The sequence below is a fragment of the Aulonocara stuartgranti genome, assembly GCF_965226115.1.
Source record: "Aulonocara stuartgranti genome assembly, chromosome: 7".
Taxonomy (NCBI): Eukaryota; Metazoa; Chordata; class Actinopteri; order Cichliformes; family Cichlidae; genus Aulonocara; species Aulonocara stuartgranti.
The window spans coordinates 15,008,254-15,029,570 of record NC_138945.1 but is presented as its reverse complement, the minus strand read 5'-3'; the positions used below and the strand labels follow the sequence as shown (position 1 = coordinate 15,029,570).

Sequence of the window (21,317 nt, the reverse complement as noted above, 5' to 3'; positions counted from 1 at the left end):
ATCATTGTATGCCCCGCCTTCCTTTCTCCAAATGCCACTTCACCTCTGCCAGTTTGAAAACCACCACCAAAGACCATCTATAGCATTCTGAAATACCAGGAAGTCACAGCAGATGGTGATAACAAAAAGGAAATGGCTTAGGCGCGTCTGTGCACGCTTATACAGTGACACTGACCCAGTATACTTGTGAACAATAAATAAAACGATACATGCACAGAGGTCCTTTTTTTTTTTTCCTCCTGCCATGTGAAAAAAAGAGTAAGAAAAAGAAAAGCGGTGTCACGTGGAGTTGTGTTCTGGGTGTTGAGGGAGAAATACAAGCCCCTCTAAGAGAGGGCAGGGAACAAAATGTACACACAATATAAGCTAAACTCCTTGCGAGGGCCTCCTGTGCATGCAGTCGTATTTCAATATCTTGATGCAAAACAGATGTGCGTAGGTGCTCAAAAATAAACAAGACTATAATAATCCCAATCAAAGCCCAAAGGCTTTGATTTATGTTAACCAGCATACTCTGTGCTTTTATTCTTGTACAAGTGAGGCACAAGAACAGGGAGTGGTTCGGGGGTGAAACCGGGAGCAAGCGGGGGAGGAGAGTCTACATCAAAAGAAAAGAAAAAGTCTGGCAGGAACAAATCTTAGAAAGTATATTATTTATTCACCTAAAAATTACAACAACATGAGGAAACAAGAGCAAGGTTGCCTTTTAGCAGGTCGATCCCACCTGGTGATGATGGACAGACATTCACCAGCCTCCTTTCCTTTACCTCTTTGCATGCCATCACTGACTTTGTCCCTGCTGACCTCGGCAGCAAATCAAACTGAAGAAAACATCTCTGCATAAAGTTGGCTCTTGATCATCAGTCTGTTAGACTGGTTTTATGCAAAGCTGAAACGCATCCAGACAACTGACAAAATGCATCACCTGCTCTACAAGTAAAGCAGGCCAAAGCCCGTTGAAATGTAACACAAACACTAGCATTTGGGGAATTTCCTGAAATGTGCATTGTTTGAATATACTTTGTGTCTGATCAAAGTCTCAGTAAGTTATGGAAATAAAAGAAGTGCGGTGCAAACAAGTGATGATTCACACCTGTAAAGTTGCTCGGAAAAGGTGACACATTCCTATGACTAATATACATTTGGACTGTGAGCCAAACGTAGTAAAGGAGTTTTACATTTTAGTTACATGTCAGCTTTGAAATGCTTTCTGCATGTTTGGCTGTCTGAAAAACAGGCCAAGTAGCCACACAAATAAAATTAGCATCCTTTTTCCCCCAGCCTGCTCCCTTCTAGCATGCCATCACTCACTTCCTGCATACAGTTTAAAAATGCAAAAAACAATGGTGGTGGGGGTTGGGGGGGAGTTACATCTGTTAACACCTCTGGTCATGGTGTCATACAGTGATATGTCAGCCTTACTTAAAACAGAGGTGTGACGCCATTTCCCACGCTAAAGTGCTGGGATTACAGGACGGATGCTGTCATGGTCGCCCTTATCTCATTTGATTAAAATAGCATGACTGTGGTAGATACGAGGCAGTCTTCATCAAACAATTATTTATAATTATTTGAAAAACCTGCAGTTCCTTCAAAGAACCAATTTTAAACCGTATCGTGAGGCATTTTGTTACTAGCATCCTGTCGCAAAAACACAGGAGTGTGTGTATTAAAAAAAAAAAAAAAGAAAAAAAAGACAACACAGTTAACCAGGGATAAAATATAATTTTTTGGACCAGGAAGGTGATTCTCAATCAGATATTAGCTGAAAACTTGACATGTGCAGCATGTCTTTCACATCTACAGGAAATGAACAGTATCTGAAAGTCACGTCCTGCAAAGAACTGACACAGGCCTGGGACGTGCATCTGGCCTAACAGTTGATCAAGCAACTGTTTCCCGAAGCCTTATCAGAGATACTCTCAGTGGGAGGGTGGCCGCCAGGAATCAATCTTAAGGATGGGAAACAGGCCAAACTGCACAAGAACTGGATTGAAAATCAGTGCCAACATGTTTTATGAATTACTGGATCAAAATTTTACATCTTTAGTCATCAGTATGTATTGAGGAGGTAAAAACAGAAGTACAACAGTGAGTGTCTACAGTCATCTGTAAAACATGGTGGTGTCTTGGTCATGGTTTGGAGCTGCTGAGAAAGAAGTCCTTCAATATATGATTTATTTAATTAACTTTGAACTTAAACATTTAGACCACAAAGAAAAAATGAGGACTTCTATAACTAGTAAAAAAAACAATTAGATTAATTGCCTAATCAGCTAATTTATGTGCATAGAAATGTTTTCTCTTAGCCCCTTTCCACTATTACCTACTCGGCTTGGCTCGGCTCAGTGTATAGGGTTTTCCATTAGATGGTATCAACAGACAGGCTTCCACACATTGGCGAGTCACTGACTTCACTCCATGAGTCATGAGAGCGACTACGTCACAAAACCCGCCATTTTTGAAAATGGCTACACAAAAAAAAAAAAAAAACCAACAACACCGCGGTCCCCAAGTTTGACGAAAAGCTGTACACCGAGCAGCAGGTATACCATCGCGTCGACGTCCTCCATTGTAGGGTTGTGTGTGTCGCATGCAAATGGCATCACAGGACTTTCAAGAGCATTGGTGTAATGACCCCAGGCACATTAGGTGACATTCATATGTAATGAAAGCCACCAAAACCGAGCCAAGTCGAGTCCCTTCGAGTCGAGTTGAGTAGGTACTAGTGGAAAATGGCTTTTTGAGTCACAGGAAATTAAAACAAAGCTGCCTCGGTGACACACTGAAGTAATGACAAAAGAAGTCGAGGAAATAAATGTTTTTCAGTGATGCAGGGCGGTGGAGAGGTGGAGCATAGATAAAAGAGCAGAAGAACTTAGCAGAGGTGAATCTAGTGTAGCATGTTGACAACTGTTGCCATGTTAGAATGAATACAATGTGAAACTGTAACTGGAGCTCACCATGGCACAAAACCATCTCTGCCATGCCACAGTGAAACCACATTTTTAATTCATGGCTGCCCTCTGACCTCCTGAGCAACAGGACACCCACGCTGGACTGCTCCGACATGCTACGGACAATGCACCGTTCACCAAAATGCCTGATGAGAGAACATTCATTCAATTTTCCATCAGCTTTTCGCTGTTTCTGGTAAGCTCAGATGTCTCCAGTTGAGAGCGTGAAACCCTTTAGCTGAAAATTCACAGCTGAGCAGTAACAATGGTCAAATTAATGATTAAACACATATATTCATACATCTCAGCTCCTAGTTTGTCAGCAATATTCACTGCTTTCTGACATTTTACAGGCTAAACCATTTTAAAGTTAATTTAGGAAAAATAATGATCTCCAAGAAGATTAACCTAACTTTTAAGTACCAAAAAATATATCATGCGAGTATTAAATAATTTTTTTCCAATTCTCTCTAATGTGTAATACCTCTACCTGACAAGATTACACCTTACTTAGATTACTTTCAGACAGTCATTTCCGCTTATGTGATTCCATCTGATTATGTTAGCTTCGTATATGAATGGCAGTCTGGTCACTTTTCAGTAAAGGTCAAACATGCATCACTTTAAACTTTCAATACATCCTGAGTCTGAATGCACGTAGTCACATTAACAGCATGCACAGAGCTCTCCTCTATCTTCAGTTGATTAGCTCACAAGGGGACAATTTTTTTTTTTAGAGAAATCATCATCATGTCAGGGGCAAAAAAGAAAGGAAAATAAACTGTTAGACTGTTTATTAAATATCCGGCTACTTCAACATTTGCAAACATATAAACAGAGTGAAAAAGATGGTTTGCTTGCTTTTAGTTGCCACATCCACTCACAGGCCTCTATTCTAACTATCACAGATTTAAGACGTTATCAAATAAAGCTTTACAATTTCAATAAGGAGAACAGAGTCTGGCTAATGAAACTCTTTCTGTTCTTTGGAATCTCATGTACAGAACATTATATACTGCAAGTACTATGCATGGTTACATTACTGTTGCAGGAACGCTTACATGAAGCCATAAAAGTGACATGTCTGAATAACAGGACGTCACCATTTAACAGACTGATGAAACCAGCATTGTTGTTTATTTAAAAGGGCTCCGCTGTAACATTGCAGCATGTAGGTCCTTGAAGCACTTTGGTCTTTTCACAATAACCTCATACATGCCATGTGTATTACTGCATTCACACTTGCAGATGAGGTCAGAACAGGTTATAATACTAGCACCCGTCTGCCTTTTTCCTCCTCATCTTTACGACAACAAGCAGGATGCAAACTGCATGTAAGTGACAATCTCCTATGTGCTGATTCCCTCTTACACCTCTTCCCCTTTCTTCACAAAGGAGAGAATCTCCACAAACCCCTGACTCATCAGTTTGAAAAAAGCCCGCTCCCTTTAGTCTGTGTCAAGGTATCATTTGCATACAGCTTTGTTTTCAGCCGTTGGATCGCCCTGAAGGGAGCAGGTGGTACAGCTGGAAAAACTTGGGCACATGAAGCACATGGAGAAAATAAAAAAGGTTTGAGGTAAAAGTTGAAATAGTTGCATTCATTAGACACTACATTAAAGTTCAGGTTTAACATCATACCACACACAGACTACCAAACAAATGCTGAAGGATTTGTTTTCAGCAATGTAGCAGATCTATAAAACCTGAGGAATTAAAAGAAAGTAACAGAAAGTCCGACTCTCAAACTCTCGCTGATTGTAAAACACCTGAAAAATCTTGGGGTAAAAAAAAAAAAAAAAAGGAAGAAGAAGAAGAAGAACAAGAAGAAGAACAAGAAGAACAAGAAGAACAAGAAGAGAGAAATGTAATCTTAGGAAAACATTTTGATGTTTACCTGTTTTTATTTATCTATTTTATTCACAATCACAAATTCTCTATTTCATATTTCAACAGTTAAAGCAATATTATAAACATTACTATGTAGTATATAAAAATGCTGTCATGGGCTAAGCTTGCCACATGCTGGACTACATTTCCCATAATGCAATTCATAAGCTCTTTAATTCAACAAAACGCCATGCTTTTACAGCCCCACCTACCCACCCACAGCACAACAGTTTGTATTGCAGCATTGTAGTAATCTACACAAAAATGTACAAAATGTCAGTGAAGGCTTCACACTTTGCACAGTTCATCAGAAACACATTGCTTATTTCTACTGATTTTTTTTTCCACAGCATAAACAAGACTGCTAATCTTAAAACATAAGACTGCCAACACAGCTTAAAGGATTAGTTAATCTGCATTAATGGGTTACACAACTTATAAGCAAAAAATATTCACTGGTCATGGCCGGTTGTGTCAAATGTAAAATATTCACAATTTTTACTATTTTCTACCTTTTTTTCCTTGGTGCTTTGCACTCTCTTGCTCAAAAGCAAGATACAAAAAATATAAATAACTAATTGGCTATAGCAAAATACCAGAAGCTTTGAAAGATAAAATACTTCTCTTAAATTTGAAAAAAGAAATCTGTAGATTTACTGATTCAGAAATATTTTTCTTATTGTCAATAAATAAAAAAGACCAACAATCAATGACGTGTTAGCCCTCCTCTAAAAACAGGTTGCGAAAAGAAAGATTTTTAGTAACACTAACTTTACACTTTATTTACAGGAAACTATTTTAGGTTATAGATAAATCCATAAAGCCTTTGGTAGCTGGACATTTATAACAACAAACTACAGTTTATATTTGACTCAGTTCCACTAAGTGCAACACTGATGTGTTTTTAATATATCTGACAACAGTGGAGCTTTGCGTACAGCGAGTAGAAAAATGTACTAACACTTAAAATTTAGATTTCTTTTTTCCTTTTTTCCTAACTATTGCAAATATTTAGACTTCTCCTTAAAAAAAAGTGCAAAGGGGAAAACAGTGAAATATCTCACTTAACATCAGCATCTGCCCAAGAACCATCATAACACACACACAGAAATCCCACCCAAGACACACACACACACACACACACACACACACACACACACACACACACAGGCACTTGTGTTGTTAGTGACAAGATGCCGAATAAGCATGCTGTGAAAGGCATGTTGACAATGTAAAATACTCACAGCCCAACTGTGGGTGAAAGACTGAGACAGTCTATGAAAGAGAACAAAAGACAGGTAGAGAGATAGTAATAGGGACTGTATGGGACATTATTTCTATTGTCCATTAAATTAATGTCCATGAAACGAAATGTGCTTATCAGTGTAGACTGACTCTGTTTAGAAATTAATGGCAATTATTTACAAACATTCACCAATCTGTCTGACAGTGTTTGCAATCAGTCTGAGCTAGACCACAACTATTTGGATACAGGATGACTCCCAAGAGACAACCCAGGCAGTCGCCTTGTGATCAAAAGTCAGGGATGCTGCATGACCAGTCTGTGGGCAATCAGGTGATCACCCTGACCACTTGCAATTTGTGGCTGAATGTAAAGAAATTCAATCACAGCAACCTGACCTAGTTGCAAGACAGTTGTTGTCCTATTTTTACTCTAGCTAACTTCTAGTCTGATTGTCTTGGTTGAAAATATGAACTATCATATTAGTGAGAAATCAGCTGACTTATCCAATTTTCTATTGAATTTCAATGTTATGTATATCACTTCTTATCCGCTGAGCTTTTGGACAAGTGTACGAGAAGCAGCTAGAACTCTGACCTACTGACTGAGCAGGCATGTGCCTCCTCCTCTCCATGAAGTCTGTGAGACAGTAGGGATTAGTCTGTGGATTTACTTCCCTTTCCAAGCCTAATGAAGAAAAGCAACAAAGACAGAGCAGAGAAAGAGAGTGGGAAACAGAAGGCTGTGCTGAGGCTGCAGAATTACTGAGTGGTTTAGTGACTGCTGCAATAATACTTATGCTGGTTAAGCTGCTCTGCGCTGGGGGAAAGCCTCTCTGCTGATCCTCTGACCTCCACAGCCCCCAGTAGCAAATGCATAGCGCAGAGCGGCTACTACCCAACCATCAATACCACTGCACCCAGCCTAAACACCTAACACTGCTGGTCAATGCACTTGGCTTAGAAGTGTAGGCTCATCATGCAGCGGTTCAGGGATCGTTTTCCAGCACTAATCAAACCATAGCAACAGCACTTTAACTGCTAACATGCACCACTGTAGAGCACGCCGACCAGTTAGTCGGCAATAGCTAGTGCTAAACCTACTTAAATCAAGCCCCTCAAACAGATGGTATTTGTATCAGTGTGCCTGTGTGTATTACCTTAATCTGCTGTCGGCGCAACATTGCCAGTTCCCTCATATCCCTGAAGGGCTGAAGCAGGTAGTGATAGAGCTGAGTTGTGGCTTCCAGCAGCTCTCCATACGCTTCGTCCTCCTCCGGGTACACCTGCAGCAGCTCCACCATGCTGTCCATCGCTTTGTGTTTATCCAGCACCTGGAGGTAAAATGTGCATTGAACAGTATAGTCAGACAAACAGTCCACACAGTGAAAAATACTGCACTGGAGTAAAAGGTTGCTGATGCGAGAAATCTCTTTAATAAATTCCACAATAATAACCCAAAAGACTAAACATTTCAGGCTTTACAAAGCCCTAGTGGTTGCCAGTAAAGACCAAAATCTAGACTAAAAGTGCCACAAATAATAGTTTTATAGTTTTTACAGGCTTGTTAACCACTAATTACTGTACTCTGTAGCTTTTAGCTGGGTGTAAATACAGGGAGTGCAGAATTATTAGGCAAATGAGTATTTTGTCCACATCATCCTCTTCATGCATGTTGTCCTACTCCAAGCTGTATAGGCTCGAAAGCCTACTACCAATTAAGCATATTAGGTAATGTGCATCTCTGTAATGAGAAGGGGTGTGGTCTAATGACATCAACACCCTATATCAGGTGTGCATAATTATTAGGCAACGTCCTTTCCTTTGGCAAAATGGGTCAAAAGAAGGACTTGACAGGCTCAGAAAAGTCAAAAATAGTGAGATATCTTGCAGAGGGATGCAGCAGTCTCAAAATTGCAAAGCTTCTGAAGCGTGATCATCGAACAATCAAGCGTTTCATTCAAAATAGTCAACAGGGTCGCAAGAAGCGTGTGGAAAAACCAAGGCGCAAAATAACTGCCCATGAACTGAGAAAAGTCAAGCGTGCAGCTGCCAAGATGCCACTTGCCACCAGTTTGGCCATATTTCAGAGCTGCAGCATCACTGGAGTGCCCAAAAGCACAAGGTGTGCAATACTCAGAGACATGGCCAAGGTAAGAAAGGCTGAAAGACGACCACCACTGAACAAGACACACAAGCTGAAACGTCAAGACTGGGCCAAGAAATATCTCAAGACTGGTTTTTCTAAGGTTTTATGGACTGATGAAATGAGAGTGAGTCTTGATGGGCCAGATGGATGGGCCCGTGGCTGGATTGGTAAAGGGCAGAGAGCTCCAGTCCGACTCAGATGCCAGCAAGGTGGAGGTGGAGTACTGGTTTGGGCTGGTATCATCAAAGATGAGCTTGTGGGGCCTTTTCGGGTTGAGGATGGAGTCAAGCTCAACTCCCAGTCCTACTGCCAGTTTCTGGAAGACACCTTCTTCAAGCAGTGGTACAGGAAGAAGTCTGCATCCTTCAAGAAAAACATGATTTTCATGCAGGACAATGCTCCATCACACGCGTCCAAGTACTCCACAGCGTGGCTGGCAAGAAAGGGTATAAAAGAAGAAAAACTAATGACAGGGCCTCCTCGTTCACCTGATCTGAACCCCATTGAGAACCTGTGGTCCATCATCAAATGTGAGATTTACAAGGAGGGAAAACAGTACACCTCTCTGAACAGTGTCTGGGAGGCTGTGGTTGCTGCTGCACGCAATGTTGATGGTGAACAGATCAAAACACTGACAGAATCCATGGATGGCAGGCTTTTGAGTGTCCTTGCAAAGAAAGGTGGCTATATTGGTCGCTGATTTGTTTTTGTTTTGTTTTTGAATGTCAGAAATGTATATTTGTGAATGTGGAGATGTTATATTGGTGTCACTGGTAAAAATAAATAATTGAAATGGGTATATATTTGTTTTTTGTTAAGTTGCCTAATAATTATGCACAGTAATAGTCACCTGCACACACAGATATCCCCCTAAAATAGCTAAAACTAAAAACAAACTAAAAACTACTTCCAAAAACATTCAGCTTTGATATTAATGAGTTTTTTGGGTTCATTGAGAACATGGTTGTTGTTCAATAATAAAATTATTCCTCAAAAATACAACTTGCCTAATAATTCTGCACTCCCTGTATAGTTAAATCAATAGTTAGTCAATCAGCAACAGATTTAATGATTAAATAGTGACTTAAATCTTTTTTTTTTCTTTTTTTTTTAAGTAAAATTCTCTAAGTTGACTGGTTTCAGTTAAGGTGAATATTTGCTGGTTTCCTGATAGTAAAGTGAGTCTTTGGGGCCTTTAGCTCTATTACAGATCACCCAAAATACCTGAGAAAGTATCGGGCAGATATATTAGTAATGACACTGTTAGTCGTCCCTAATTTTCAGCAAGCATCACTCAAACCTGAGTGCATGGTGTATTTGTATTTGTTAAAGCTCTTAAGCTGTTTATCAGGTGCATGTTAGTGGGTGAAAAGAGCACCAGGACAGTGTATGAAAAATATCACCAGTGGTTTTTTTTTTTTTTTTAATGACTGGATATGTGACCTATAAAATCAGCATGTGTATTAAATGGAGCAGGAGAAACCTGGTTATTCACATATCTATTTACATAGTAGATTTCTGATATTCTGTGTGCACCCATGTGTTGACTTCTCACCATCACAACCACTATCTTATTCACCCACAGAGACAGATCGGAACCAAGGATAAGAAGTTAATTATCCACTGTGTCCTGGTCCCGATTAGTACTACAAGTAACACAGGCACGTTTCTGAAAAGCAGAATGTGTACGTGTCTGCATGTTAGTCTGCTCAATAAAATACACAAAGATACCATGATTTCATATAACTAACATACTTGGAAAATATACCAACACACCTATTTGTCAGTCTACTTGTCCTGCAACTGGTGCATTGAGGACATTGGAAAGTTGTGTGAGCTCAGAAATATGTGCATGTTAGAAAAATTTGAACATTATCATTAAAAGCTTTAAATTGATTGTAATTTAATGCCAATGACATGCATCTTTTCATAATTAGGCATGTCATTTTGACTCTTTATAGATATTTTGGTCTAAGTAGTTTGAGTACTGAATTATTACTCAACTACAGTCCTGTGACAAAGTCTCAAATGACCCTAATTTCTGTATATTTTGCTAGGAGAATGGGAAATTGTTGCAAACATACATGGAAATACACTACAGAAGCAAATCGGAAAATCAAGATTGTATGACCATCTTTATTCAACATAGACTGAACTCGCTTATGCAAACCTTCAGGTAATGTCTTCAAGAAATAGTTCTCTAGGCTTCTTGAAGGACATCCAAATCTCTTCTTTGGACCTTGACTGCCTTTTGTTGTGTTCAGAGCTGTGCAGCCAGTCAGACACTTTCCAGATAGTACTGCATGGTTTGATCAAAATATGGCACTTTACAATACTGATAAAAACCTGCTGCCACTGATTTTCAGTTCTTATGCAATTTCGCTTATCTCAGCCTTTCCTTCTAATTTACCTTAAGAAGGGCTTCTTGACAGTCACAACTGAGATCATTTCTGATATTCCGTTTCTGATATTCCGTTCACCAAGTTTCCAGCTAATAGCTCTTTGGGAATCATTGTTTTCTATATTCTATACCTATACTGGGAACAAATTCTGTGTTTTTGTGATAGTGTACTTGTAACAACAGTTTAAAATTGGCTCTTTGCTAGGTTATCTGTCATTTGTAGATAGGCTTTTTTGTCTGAAGGACAAGGATAAATGTAAAGTGGCTTAATAAACCAACACAAAAGAAAAACACTTCTCTGAAGTGGTCAAGTGCAAGGGCTGGACTGGAAAGAAGTGACAAAGCAGACAATGTCCAAGGAAAAACTTTGAAAGACCTTCAAAAAACTGGTAAAACTTTGTTCCAAAATACTTAACCTTCCTCTTGCATTAGGGTCGGCAGTGGCCCGTTTTTAGGTTTTAAATGCATAAAAGTGGATATTAAATTTGTTTATTTCAACAAGACAGACTTTGTCAGGAATCTCCATTTAAACAAAACAAAACAAAAAACTGAATTTAACTAAATTATAAAAAGTTCTGGTGAAAATGATGACCTTTGTGTGTTGGGGTTGGTTTCGACACAGTTATAATATAAGACTATAAAACTAAAAAGTTTTATGATTTCGGTTTTAGTGCTAAAACTGAAATCATAAACACACTCTGAGCTCTCCCACACTATCAGAGAGAGAGAGAGTACACATCTCCAGTTTGTAGCATACAAAAATAAGAAGATTTACAATAAGCCAAACTCTTGATCGTATCTTTGCTAAAGATGAGGACACAAAAAGCATAGCAATATAATTGACCATCTTTCTGAGGACAATAGATTATCAACCAGAGGACAAAGATACATCTGATGATGTCGTCACATGTGCTAGAGCTGCTCTCACTTCTGCTGAAACATACAAATCCAGAAGTGTTGACATATCTCCATCCATCCATCCATCTTCATCCGCTTTATCGGGGGCCGGGTCGCAGGGGCAGCAGCCTAAGCAGAGAAGCCCAGAACTCCCTCTCCCCAGCCACCTCCTCCAGCTTATCCGGGGGAACACCAAGGCGTTCCCAGGCCAGCCGAGAGATATAATCTCTCCAGCGTGTCCTGGGTCTGCCCCGGGGCCTCCTCCCGGTGGGACATGCCCGGAACACCAACCCCAGGAGGCATCCTTGTCAGATGCCCAAACCACCTCAGCTGGCTCCTTTCGATGTGGAGCAGCAGCGGCTCTACTCTGAGCCCCTCCCGGATGGCCAAACTTCTAACCCTATCTCTAAGGGAGAGGCCAGCCACCCTTCGGAGGAAGCTCATTTCCGCCTCTTGTATCCGCGATTTCGTTCTTTCGGTCACTACCCACAGCTCGTGGCCATAGGTGAGGGTAGGGACGTAGATCGACCGGTAAATTGAGAGCTTTGCTTTTACACTCAGCTCCCTCTTCACCACGATGGACCGGTGTAGCGTCCGCATCACTGCAGCCGCCGCACCAATCCGTCTGTCGATCTCCGGCTCCCTTCTCCCATCACTCGCGAACAAGACCCCGAGATACTTGAACTCCTCCACTTGGGGCAGGAACTTGTCCTGACCTGGAGTGGGCACTCCACCCTTTTCCGGCTGAGAACCATGGCCTCAGATTTGGAGGTGCTGATCCTCATTCCCGCTGCTTCACACTCGGCTGTGAACCGTTCCAGTGCGAGCTGGAGGCCATCACCCGATGAAGCCAACAGAACCACATCATCCGCGAAAAGCAGTTGTTGTTGACAAAAGCAGTTGTTGACATATCTTTTTAGTCCAATAACTCCTGGCTTACATGGTAGGGTAATTGCTACACATGTCATCAAAGTGACGCCTGGGATTACCTGGTTTGCTGTGACAAGAATAAGTGACATCAAGACACGTTTTGATCCGTTTATGCCATTGTCATTTTTTGAAGGAAAAAAAAGTCCATGGCAACATTTGGAATGGCATTGATGAGAATACCTGGATGCCTATAATGGTGTTCTTCTTGCTGGTGTGTACAGATCCAGCAATGAGAACACTGATAGTCTTAGGGACACATCAACAGGCAGAACTATTTTCCAGACTACAATGTCACTTCAGACCTTCGGAATAATATCAAGAGTCCTCAGACTTTACAACACCGATACTAGAGCAACATCTGACAAGCTTGTTCCCATTAGGAACGGATGCAGGTCTTTCCACTGACTGATGTTCAACCCTGAGGTGACAGTAGATGAACATTTTGCCCCTTCCCATGACAAATGCACCTTCTGGCAATACATGCCCAGTAAGTCAGGTAATATGACATTTTGTGATGTGATGCAAAAACTAGCTATGCATAGAACTGTGGAAGATGCGGAAAAGGAAAACCAGTGAGTGGCATCCCTGAGAAAATTCAGGGAAAACATCTAATCTTTGATACGATAACTGGACTGCAGGGGTCACAATGTGACAAATTCTTTACCATCTATGATACTGGACAAGAACTATCTGCCACAGATAAAAACAATACAGGTATAAAAGCTACTTTTGGCTGCTCCTTTATTCACCAGGGGTTGCCATAGTAGGTAGCTCCCATGTTTGATTTGGCAGATGTTTATACCAAATGCCCTTTCTGACACAACCCCCAAGAGGTTTGTGTTTCCCTTTGAAACAAAAAAAAAAAAGGTATAGGTATGATTACAACTAAGAGAGCCATTGAAAAGAAAAAAGAAATCCCTCTATAACATGTAATGTCAGTCATAAATTACACTACTTCATCACTGTAGTCACTAAAATAGTGTTCTCAGTTAAGGTTTATTGATTCTGGAGCTGCACAATTACACTGCAAGTTAGAAGAAAACAAAAAGAAACAAAAAAAAAAAAAAAAAAACATTGTTGGTTTTAATTTGTTGACTTAAAATTTAAACACATCCTAAGAAGCTTTTGCACAGCTGACATTCAGACTTCAAAACACATGGCGGGGGATCCTATTACTATGCGTGCTGGTTCACCGTCAGGGCATACTGGGACACTCGGTGGAACTGGGTCATTATTAACATTAGTAACTCCACCCTTGTTTCCCTTCTGTCCGGCATATGTGATGTGAAAAAGGTCTATACTGTGGCTTATTCCATGACAACGTTAACCTTTGATTTTTTTTTTTTTTACTAGAAACTATTGCCAAGTTAATTCTGTTATGTGTAGAAAAGGGCTAATGTTGCGACACTGGAGTCACTTGCTGCACCAAATTTGGGTCTAATTCTGATTCATGATTACAGTCAGGTCCAAACAAAAGCCCTTTCAAAGCGCAAAGAAAAAAAATCCTAGTAATCATGTGTAAGTGCAGGCACACTAGTCTGCGTGGTCAGGAATGATGCCATAAAATACATTGTTTAAGTGTAGTACAAGATAAATTGGCCTCTACTGTTGCTGATTCATACCATATGTCCAAGCGTCCACAGACACTTCATTGTTCCAGAGAAAATAACCATTAAAACAACTATTGTTCACAGGAAATACAATTCACCTCCCAGCTCTCAGAAGCCAGCAGCTTCAGTTCACACAGCATAATACTTCTCCTTCACGTCTGCCTCAGATAATATTGAAATGTACCACCACACCAATCGTCATCCAAAGTAGTGAATAAAGTGATCTCGCTCTGCAGAAACAGATAGATATGAATAGAGACTCCTATATTAACTGTGGGCTGAGTTTCCACAGCCCTCCACAGTGGGTACTGGGGTAGACACTACACGATTCAGCTCCAACACTGCTCCTACTGTTTACTTTAGCTCTGCGTAGCCCTGGAAACCAGTGCCCAGCCGTACACCCCCTGCAGCCACTGCTAGCCAGGAAAGCCCCTGAGCTAAATGAGCCGACTCTAATTCAGACTGGAGAATTTTAGAATAAATCGCTAAAGCTGGACTTGCACATTTTTCTTTTACAATTCCCATTTTTATAATGCAACAATTTCACTTCCTGCAGTGATGTCATTTTAATGGTCTGATATATTTGTTGGGAACAGTATAAGGCAAAGAGCTGCTGCTCTTGCCCTCCAAAGCCAACTGTATTACTTGTCTTAATTAGTTTTTGGGCAATTACCAATTAATCAATAAGTTAATGAACAGAAAAATACATGGGCTGCTGTTTTAATAACTGATTTTTCATCATTCATCATCACATTACAATCCTAGAATTAGGATTACAATACATTACAATCCTAGTATTGTAATGCTTATTTTTACCACAAGTGACATTATATTGATGATGAACTGAATGTTGTCAGGTGTGGGGTGTATAGGTGTGTTAAGCTTTTCTTTTTCTTTTTTTTTCTTTTTTAAACTGGGACCAGTAAAACAGTATACTGTGCAAGCTTTTTGGCCTGCTGCTGGCCTGTTTGGTGACTGACAGAAAAAAAGAAAAAGCAGGTGAACTGACAGATCTTAAGATTACTTGAGCTAACAGCTGCAACCCCGTTGCTTTCTAGTAGACATGCCTGTAGCATGCAGGGGTAAGTCTAAAGCTTATTTTATTGTACGGCACATGTGTCCTTAATTGTCTATAGTGAGCCTACCAAGAGGTGTTGTCAACCTACACAATCATGCTCCTGTGCAGTCCTCCAAAAACCCAACAGCATGTAGCTCAGGTGTCCTTACTGAGAGATATCTATTTCACTTCAGCTCTTTGTGTGTTATAACTTTACTCGTCTCCACAGCTGACTGAAGGGTCAAAAACATCAAAAGCTGAAGCAGCCCACAGACTGATTGTACCACATATTTTGGGGACTGCTTCCATCTGGCAACAGCCACTCTCTGCAGGTAGACGGGCTGTTCGTAGCTTCCTACAGCCTGCCAACACACCACCAATGGAAAGCCATGTTCACCCCATAAAAAAGGGGAACAACATTTACCCTACTGCATTTACTTTTAAGTTACTGTTACCATGTTTTTTGCAGATACAGTTTTATAATATGAAATATAAATCTACTAATAAATTATGCTACATTCTTGTAGATTATGCTACCAGTATAACGTAATTACACATTTATAATGTAATTAAATGGGACTTTTTTGTGGGGGAAATAAATGGACTGGTATTCATATAACTACTACTCAAGTTGACCACTCAAAGCACTTTCTACTACAAGTCTCACTCACCCTATCACACACATTGATACAACGCTATTATCTATGCCGCTAAGTGCTTTGTCTAACACACGCACGCCACAATAAAAGCATGAACTACTGCTCCTGTGGGGAAAATAAATTATACTGAAAACTGCACAAATGAACTGGACTATTTGTTTGAACATCAGTCTGATATTGCCTAGTGTGATGTTGAGCATTTAGAATCCCCACGCACCGCATCCAAAAGCTCATCATTTAAGAACAATCCTATTAACTTTAATTTAAACTGTACTCAACTGCTGCGATCATAGTTTTTTGTTTTTTGACAAATTTAAAAGCTAACAATTATTATTTCACATTGTAAGACAAAATTACTGTAACCCCTGCTTGGTCCATTTTATTGTGTACCCAGACATCAAACACACAGCTGAAGGCACCATCCAGGATTTCAGGCATTGCTCTCTTTTAAGTGTCTCTTACTCCGACTAGTTTACATATCATTTGCTTATGCCTTATTAGTGTTCTGCTCTTACTCTTGTTATTCTATATCAGCCTGACAATAAGAGTATATTGTGTGTATGTTTGCTTGTCTGCTATGGATAAATATGCATGTTTTAAAGCAGTTTGCAAATGAATAAACATAAAACCTATGTTAAGCCTTGCTGTTAAACAGAAGGCCTTCCAATGTGAAATGAGTACATAATAATTACAGGGACATTCCTGGTAATATGCACTAGAGTATAGCTGCAGTATACCAGCTCTGTCATCAGGACTTACTCTTGCTGCTGCTACATCTGCTCAGTCTTGCTGAAGCAGTTTCCCTTCTGCCTTTTAATTGAGATGTGAGGCAGGAAGAGAACGCCCTGACTGAGCAGAGACTGGATTTTAAAGCTCATTTGAAACTGAATGCTGTTCAGGAGTCGTCAATCAACAGACCTCAGGCCTAAATCTTTCAGGCAACTTGACTGGTTCTGGCTTTCTCAGCACAAAAGTTTCATGTAGTGATAGATGAAAATAGTAATGCCACCTGTAATCAACAGAGGTAATGTCAACTGGTTAAACACAACGTTTAAGATGCATTTTTAATATCAATAATTTGCATATTGTAACTATTATTTTACTTATTTTTGAGGAGTTGCTCTGACAAAAAATTGTCAGAAAAGTACAGCTTCAGCTCTATGTGTTCCCATTTTTAGCTCCAACAAGACAATACCAGCAGGCAAAACAGCAATTGTTGTGAACGTATCAGTTTATGTACAACTAAAAAGATGTGAGTGACACAAAATATAAAATACCCCTATACATAAGTGTGAATGAAGTAAACTGCTCCGTTCAGTAACTGTACAGCAGACTAACAACACAGCTGTGCCTGAGGCAAACATGCAGACACACCATAACAAAAACTGTGGGCGTACACAAAACATGCAGAAGCCATGTTAACCTTCAACATACAAAGGTCAAGAGGTTGCCCAGCAAAGAAGAGAAACTTGATTATTGTACACATTTAGGCCTGAATTTCAAACCACCCAGAGGAGTAGTTTAACTGTCAAAAAAATTTACAATGGTTGTACAGATTTAAACGTCACAGAGAGAACGATTACAAAAGATGCTGCTTTTTCATATATATCACAACAATAATATATGTGATACATATATTTGCATTTATTCAAATGACAAGCATGTTGATTGCTGGATTCCTTCTTGACTGTTTTCTCAGACTACCAATCGCTACATAGACATTGGCAACTTGGGCATACAGGACTACACACATGAAACAAGCAACTAATCCCTTTTTCATTACTCTTTATTGTTTTGCTATATTTATTTGTACAAATGAAAAACTTTACATCAGTACTTTTGTCTTTGCCTCACAATATATTATAATCTAAACCTGACTTGTAAAACTCTACTATTTTCACTGTTATAATTAGAGTATCATCTATAAACAACAGTCTAATTTCGATTGCACAATCTACTGATATTTTTGCTTTAATGGAAGAAATTGTCATATTTTTGTCATTTTGGTGACTACATATGGCTACATGGTTTATTTTGTCAAATATAACAGTTTACAATTCAGGAAATACTAAATTTTTAAGTATCTGAGAGGCCAGAGAAAATTTAAAGGTTTCATCTAGTCATGTTCAAATTGATCAAAACATACTGGAAGTGGGTCAATACACCTTTTTCCAAAAATAAACAAGTAAAACCTTTGAAATTATTTGATATATGGAGCTATAATTTCACAGCCTTATATATGTGCAAATTTTAAACCATAACATTTCCAGGCAAATCAGAGGTGCTTGAGCAGAAAATGTTCTGATCTGAGATAGAATGACTCTTATATGATACCTGTGGCTTAGATTTTATAGTAAACACTATAGCGTGATTTTTTTTTACGTATGCTTTCACTTTAATCTCTCTGTGCTACAATTGTAGTTAACCTCCCATCACCTTTTGTTCCCTTCACATCCTTGTCATCGCAGAACAAGAAAAAAAATGTTAAATTTTAACTATTAACTTGCAATATGTCAGGTCCCCTGGCAATAAGCTGGATTTCGTATGGCATCAGACCACAGATAAGGAAAAACTGGGAAAGTGTCAAAGTACAATTATTAAGAGCAGTGATTTTCAGTCTGAAGCTTTTCCAGACAAACCAAACAATCAGGACAGGCTATTCAGTGTTTATGCCAAATCAGAAAAAATGACATAAACTGGCATTTTAAAGGGCTCTACGTAATGCAGTCAAGTCATTTATTTACTATACAGGTAAAAAACCTAAAAATATTGTTTTATGTGATGAAAATTATCATTCTTGGCAAGGATTAAAAAGTAAAATTTTCTCTGTTTCTGTTGCTTGGATAGAGCAACGTAATTAGTGGAGTACGGAAGCACATTACTATAAGATCACCATATCTTTATGGTAAAAAACTGTAAATTTTACTTGAGGTAAAATGACATGCCCTCCTTTTCTCCCAATATCATCATGCAATTAAACCAACTACAGCCCTGAAAGTGTTGGAACCAGGTCAGCATACTTAAAGTCAAAGTTCATCATGACTGAACCTGGAAACTTGGGAACAAGTACAATCCAATAAAACAGAGTAAATATTACATCTGTTGTTGACACTATAGTGTTCCAACGTGAGGCTGCAGCTTATGATTTGAGCTAGATTATATTTTATTGTTATGTATTAGTAACTGAGTTCTTCCACATGAGTGTGTTGGATAAAATAACAAATAACACTAATTACACATCAAAGGAAGAGTCATCTTTGCTGCTACTAAGAGCTGCCCCATCTTTCACTTAGTTCCATTATCGATTAATCTAACAACTGTTTCCCCGACTAGATTTTAAACACCTGATGAGAGCTGTATGTAATGACTGCTGCTCTTTTTATAAAAACAAGTTCAAACAAAACTCATTCCTGTTTCCTCTGAAGATGTGCCCTGTCACATATGAATCACTAAAGTAATTAAGTATTCCTTGCTCCTTGATAACCAGCTGTTTACTGGTTTGGTGCATCAGTCAGTTAAAACACTCTGGAGGTTAACATTTTTTTCCTGAGGCTACAATTATGATCATAACTTACACCTTTAGAGTATCTGGCACTTCACCTTGCTTTGCCACTCACATCAGGCTACAGACATGAAATATAGCAACATAACTGGGCTAAATATACACCTTCATCTGTGTAGGATTACACTGAAGCAATCTCGACAGCTGTGGTGACACATCATTCCTGTAACTCCACCTCTTTTTGTTCTCCTGTTTTTCTATGTAACTCCCTTCCAATGGTTCAGCCAACTGGAGTGTAATGTCTGGCCAGACCAGATCATATTACTGGCTTGTGAATGTGCAGCAACAGATGGTAGATCACAGGAGGGGAGGGGGACAAAGGAAGAGGAGGGAAGAGAACCAGCAGCCTTAAAATTATAAATGGACTTAAAATTAAACCAAAATTGCCCCGTTTATCAAAAAACAAAAAAAACAAAACTACCTTTCCATGTAATGTCAGGCTGCCATTAAGAGTGTACTTATCAGATCTCACATCATCAAGTACTAAAAAGCTTGATTCCCTGCTTTTATTTAAAAGCAAGTCAGACTTCATGACAACTGAATAAGTTACTTCACCTCTTGCATGCGTCTTTTGGCCCTCTCCAGAGCATCTTCATAGCCTTTCTGCCTCAGCTCACTCAGACTCTCGTAGTACTCCTCGGTGTCGTCGCTCTCTGAGAAAAGCACCTGTGAGAGGATCTTCCAGCCGCAGGTGTCCAGGGCATGACCCAGGTACACCTGCAACTGATAGCACAGGGCGTCCGTCTCCCGCTGTGACATCCCGGGCGGACCGAAAAGGACAGTCCACACGCCAGACTGCTCCTCCGGGAAAGAGGGCAAACAAGGCTCTAGGTCCGAGTTGACGGCGCATAGTTGGAGGTGGGCTGCTCTCAGTTCCTGGAAGGAGAACAGTCCAGCCCAGCTGAAGTCTTCGCGGTTACTGGCCTCGATGTCGCCTGGGTCTGCATCATCCGGAGACAGCGTGACATCCACTGGCTCCAGGATCTCCATATCCGTTATCTTGGGTGTCACAACGTCCCATGTCCCTAAAGTGTGACTTACGCACTCATATGACTTTGAACTACCGGCTTTTAAAGTCTTCCTGTCTGCGTTAGCATTTGTTGTGGGTTTCCCTTTGGGGACAGAGTGCGGTCTAACTTTACCCACTTGGCAGACTCCATCTTTCTTCGCCGTGACGGGACTTTTTGTGTGTTTTTCAGCCACGCAGGCACCGGTGGGAGGAAGCCCAGCGATTGGGCCACAGTCGACGTCCAGTAAAGTGCTCCGTCTCTGCACGGTTCTGTTGTGGCAGGTTATGGCGAACTTTCCCTCGACGTCGTTCCAGGCCACAATGAAAACAAATTTATGTCTCTCTTTTTCGTCGAAGACTTTGGGCCGGACGGACACCCATCCGGACTCTAAGTTATCCTCCATGATGAATGACATCTCATCCAGCCAGTAAAAAAAGACACTTAGATATGCGTTAGCCAGAGGAAAAAAATCTTCCCTGATGTCGAGGCTAAATGCTACTCGTAGCCACCGACAGCAGACCCCACGTTTAAAAAAAACACAAAGTAAGATTTGGCAGAGCTACAGCGAACAAACCGACGAGCTAGATTAAGAGATGACACAAAGGCTTTCTTGCTTTGTTAACCCGCTGTCTGTTGCGTGTAAGCGGCCGAAAGCGCAGCCAACGTCGTTGTCCCTCCTCCAAATGGTCGGATTTGGGATTCCGACATGAAGAAGTTCAAGCAGCCAAACGCACTCGGACACCGCGGTCTAATCGAAGGAGAGAAGTCGGCTTCATATTGCGGCAGCTAATGTCCGTTGCCATGACACCTGGGCGCTCACCTGCCCGATGCTCGCGCTGTCTTGAATGTGCAGCTCTTTGTCCGCTCTCAGACAATGCCGTCGCGCGACGCACATCGGCTCTCGATGTCACGTGTGAGCTTCTGTTTACAAGCAGAAGGTGCGTGCGTGTTTG

General features: G+C 40.3%; 1 protein-coding gene across 1 annotated transcript in view; it reads right to left on the bottom strand.

Moving 5' to 3' along the window:
* Positions 1–21,317, bottom strand: part of jmy (junction mediating and regulatory protein, p53 cofactor) — a 30,904-nt gene extending 9,587 nt beyond the window's left edge. The window contains exons 1-2 of the mRNA XM_082541516.1: positions 19,910–21,317; positions 7,250–7,423 (exon numbers count right to left, since the gene is read on the bottom strand). Coding sequence (XP_082397642.1) covers positions 7,250–7,423; positions 19,910–20,779 — 1,044 coding nt within the window. The 5' untranslated portion in view covers positions 20,780–21,317. The remainder of the gene's footprint in view (positions 1–7,249; positions 7,424–19,909) is intronic.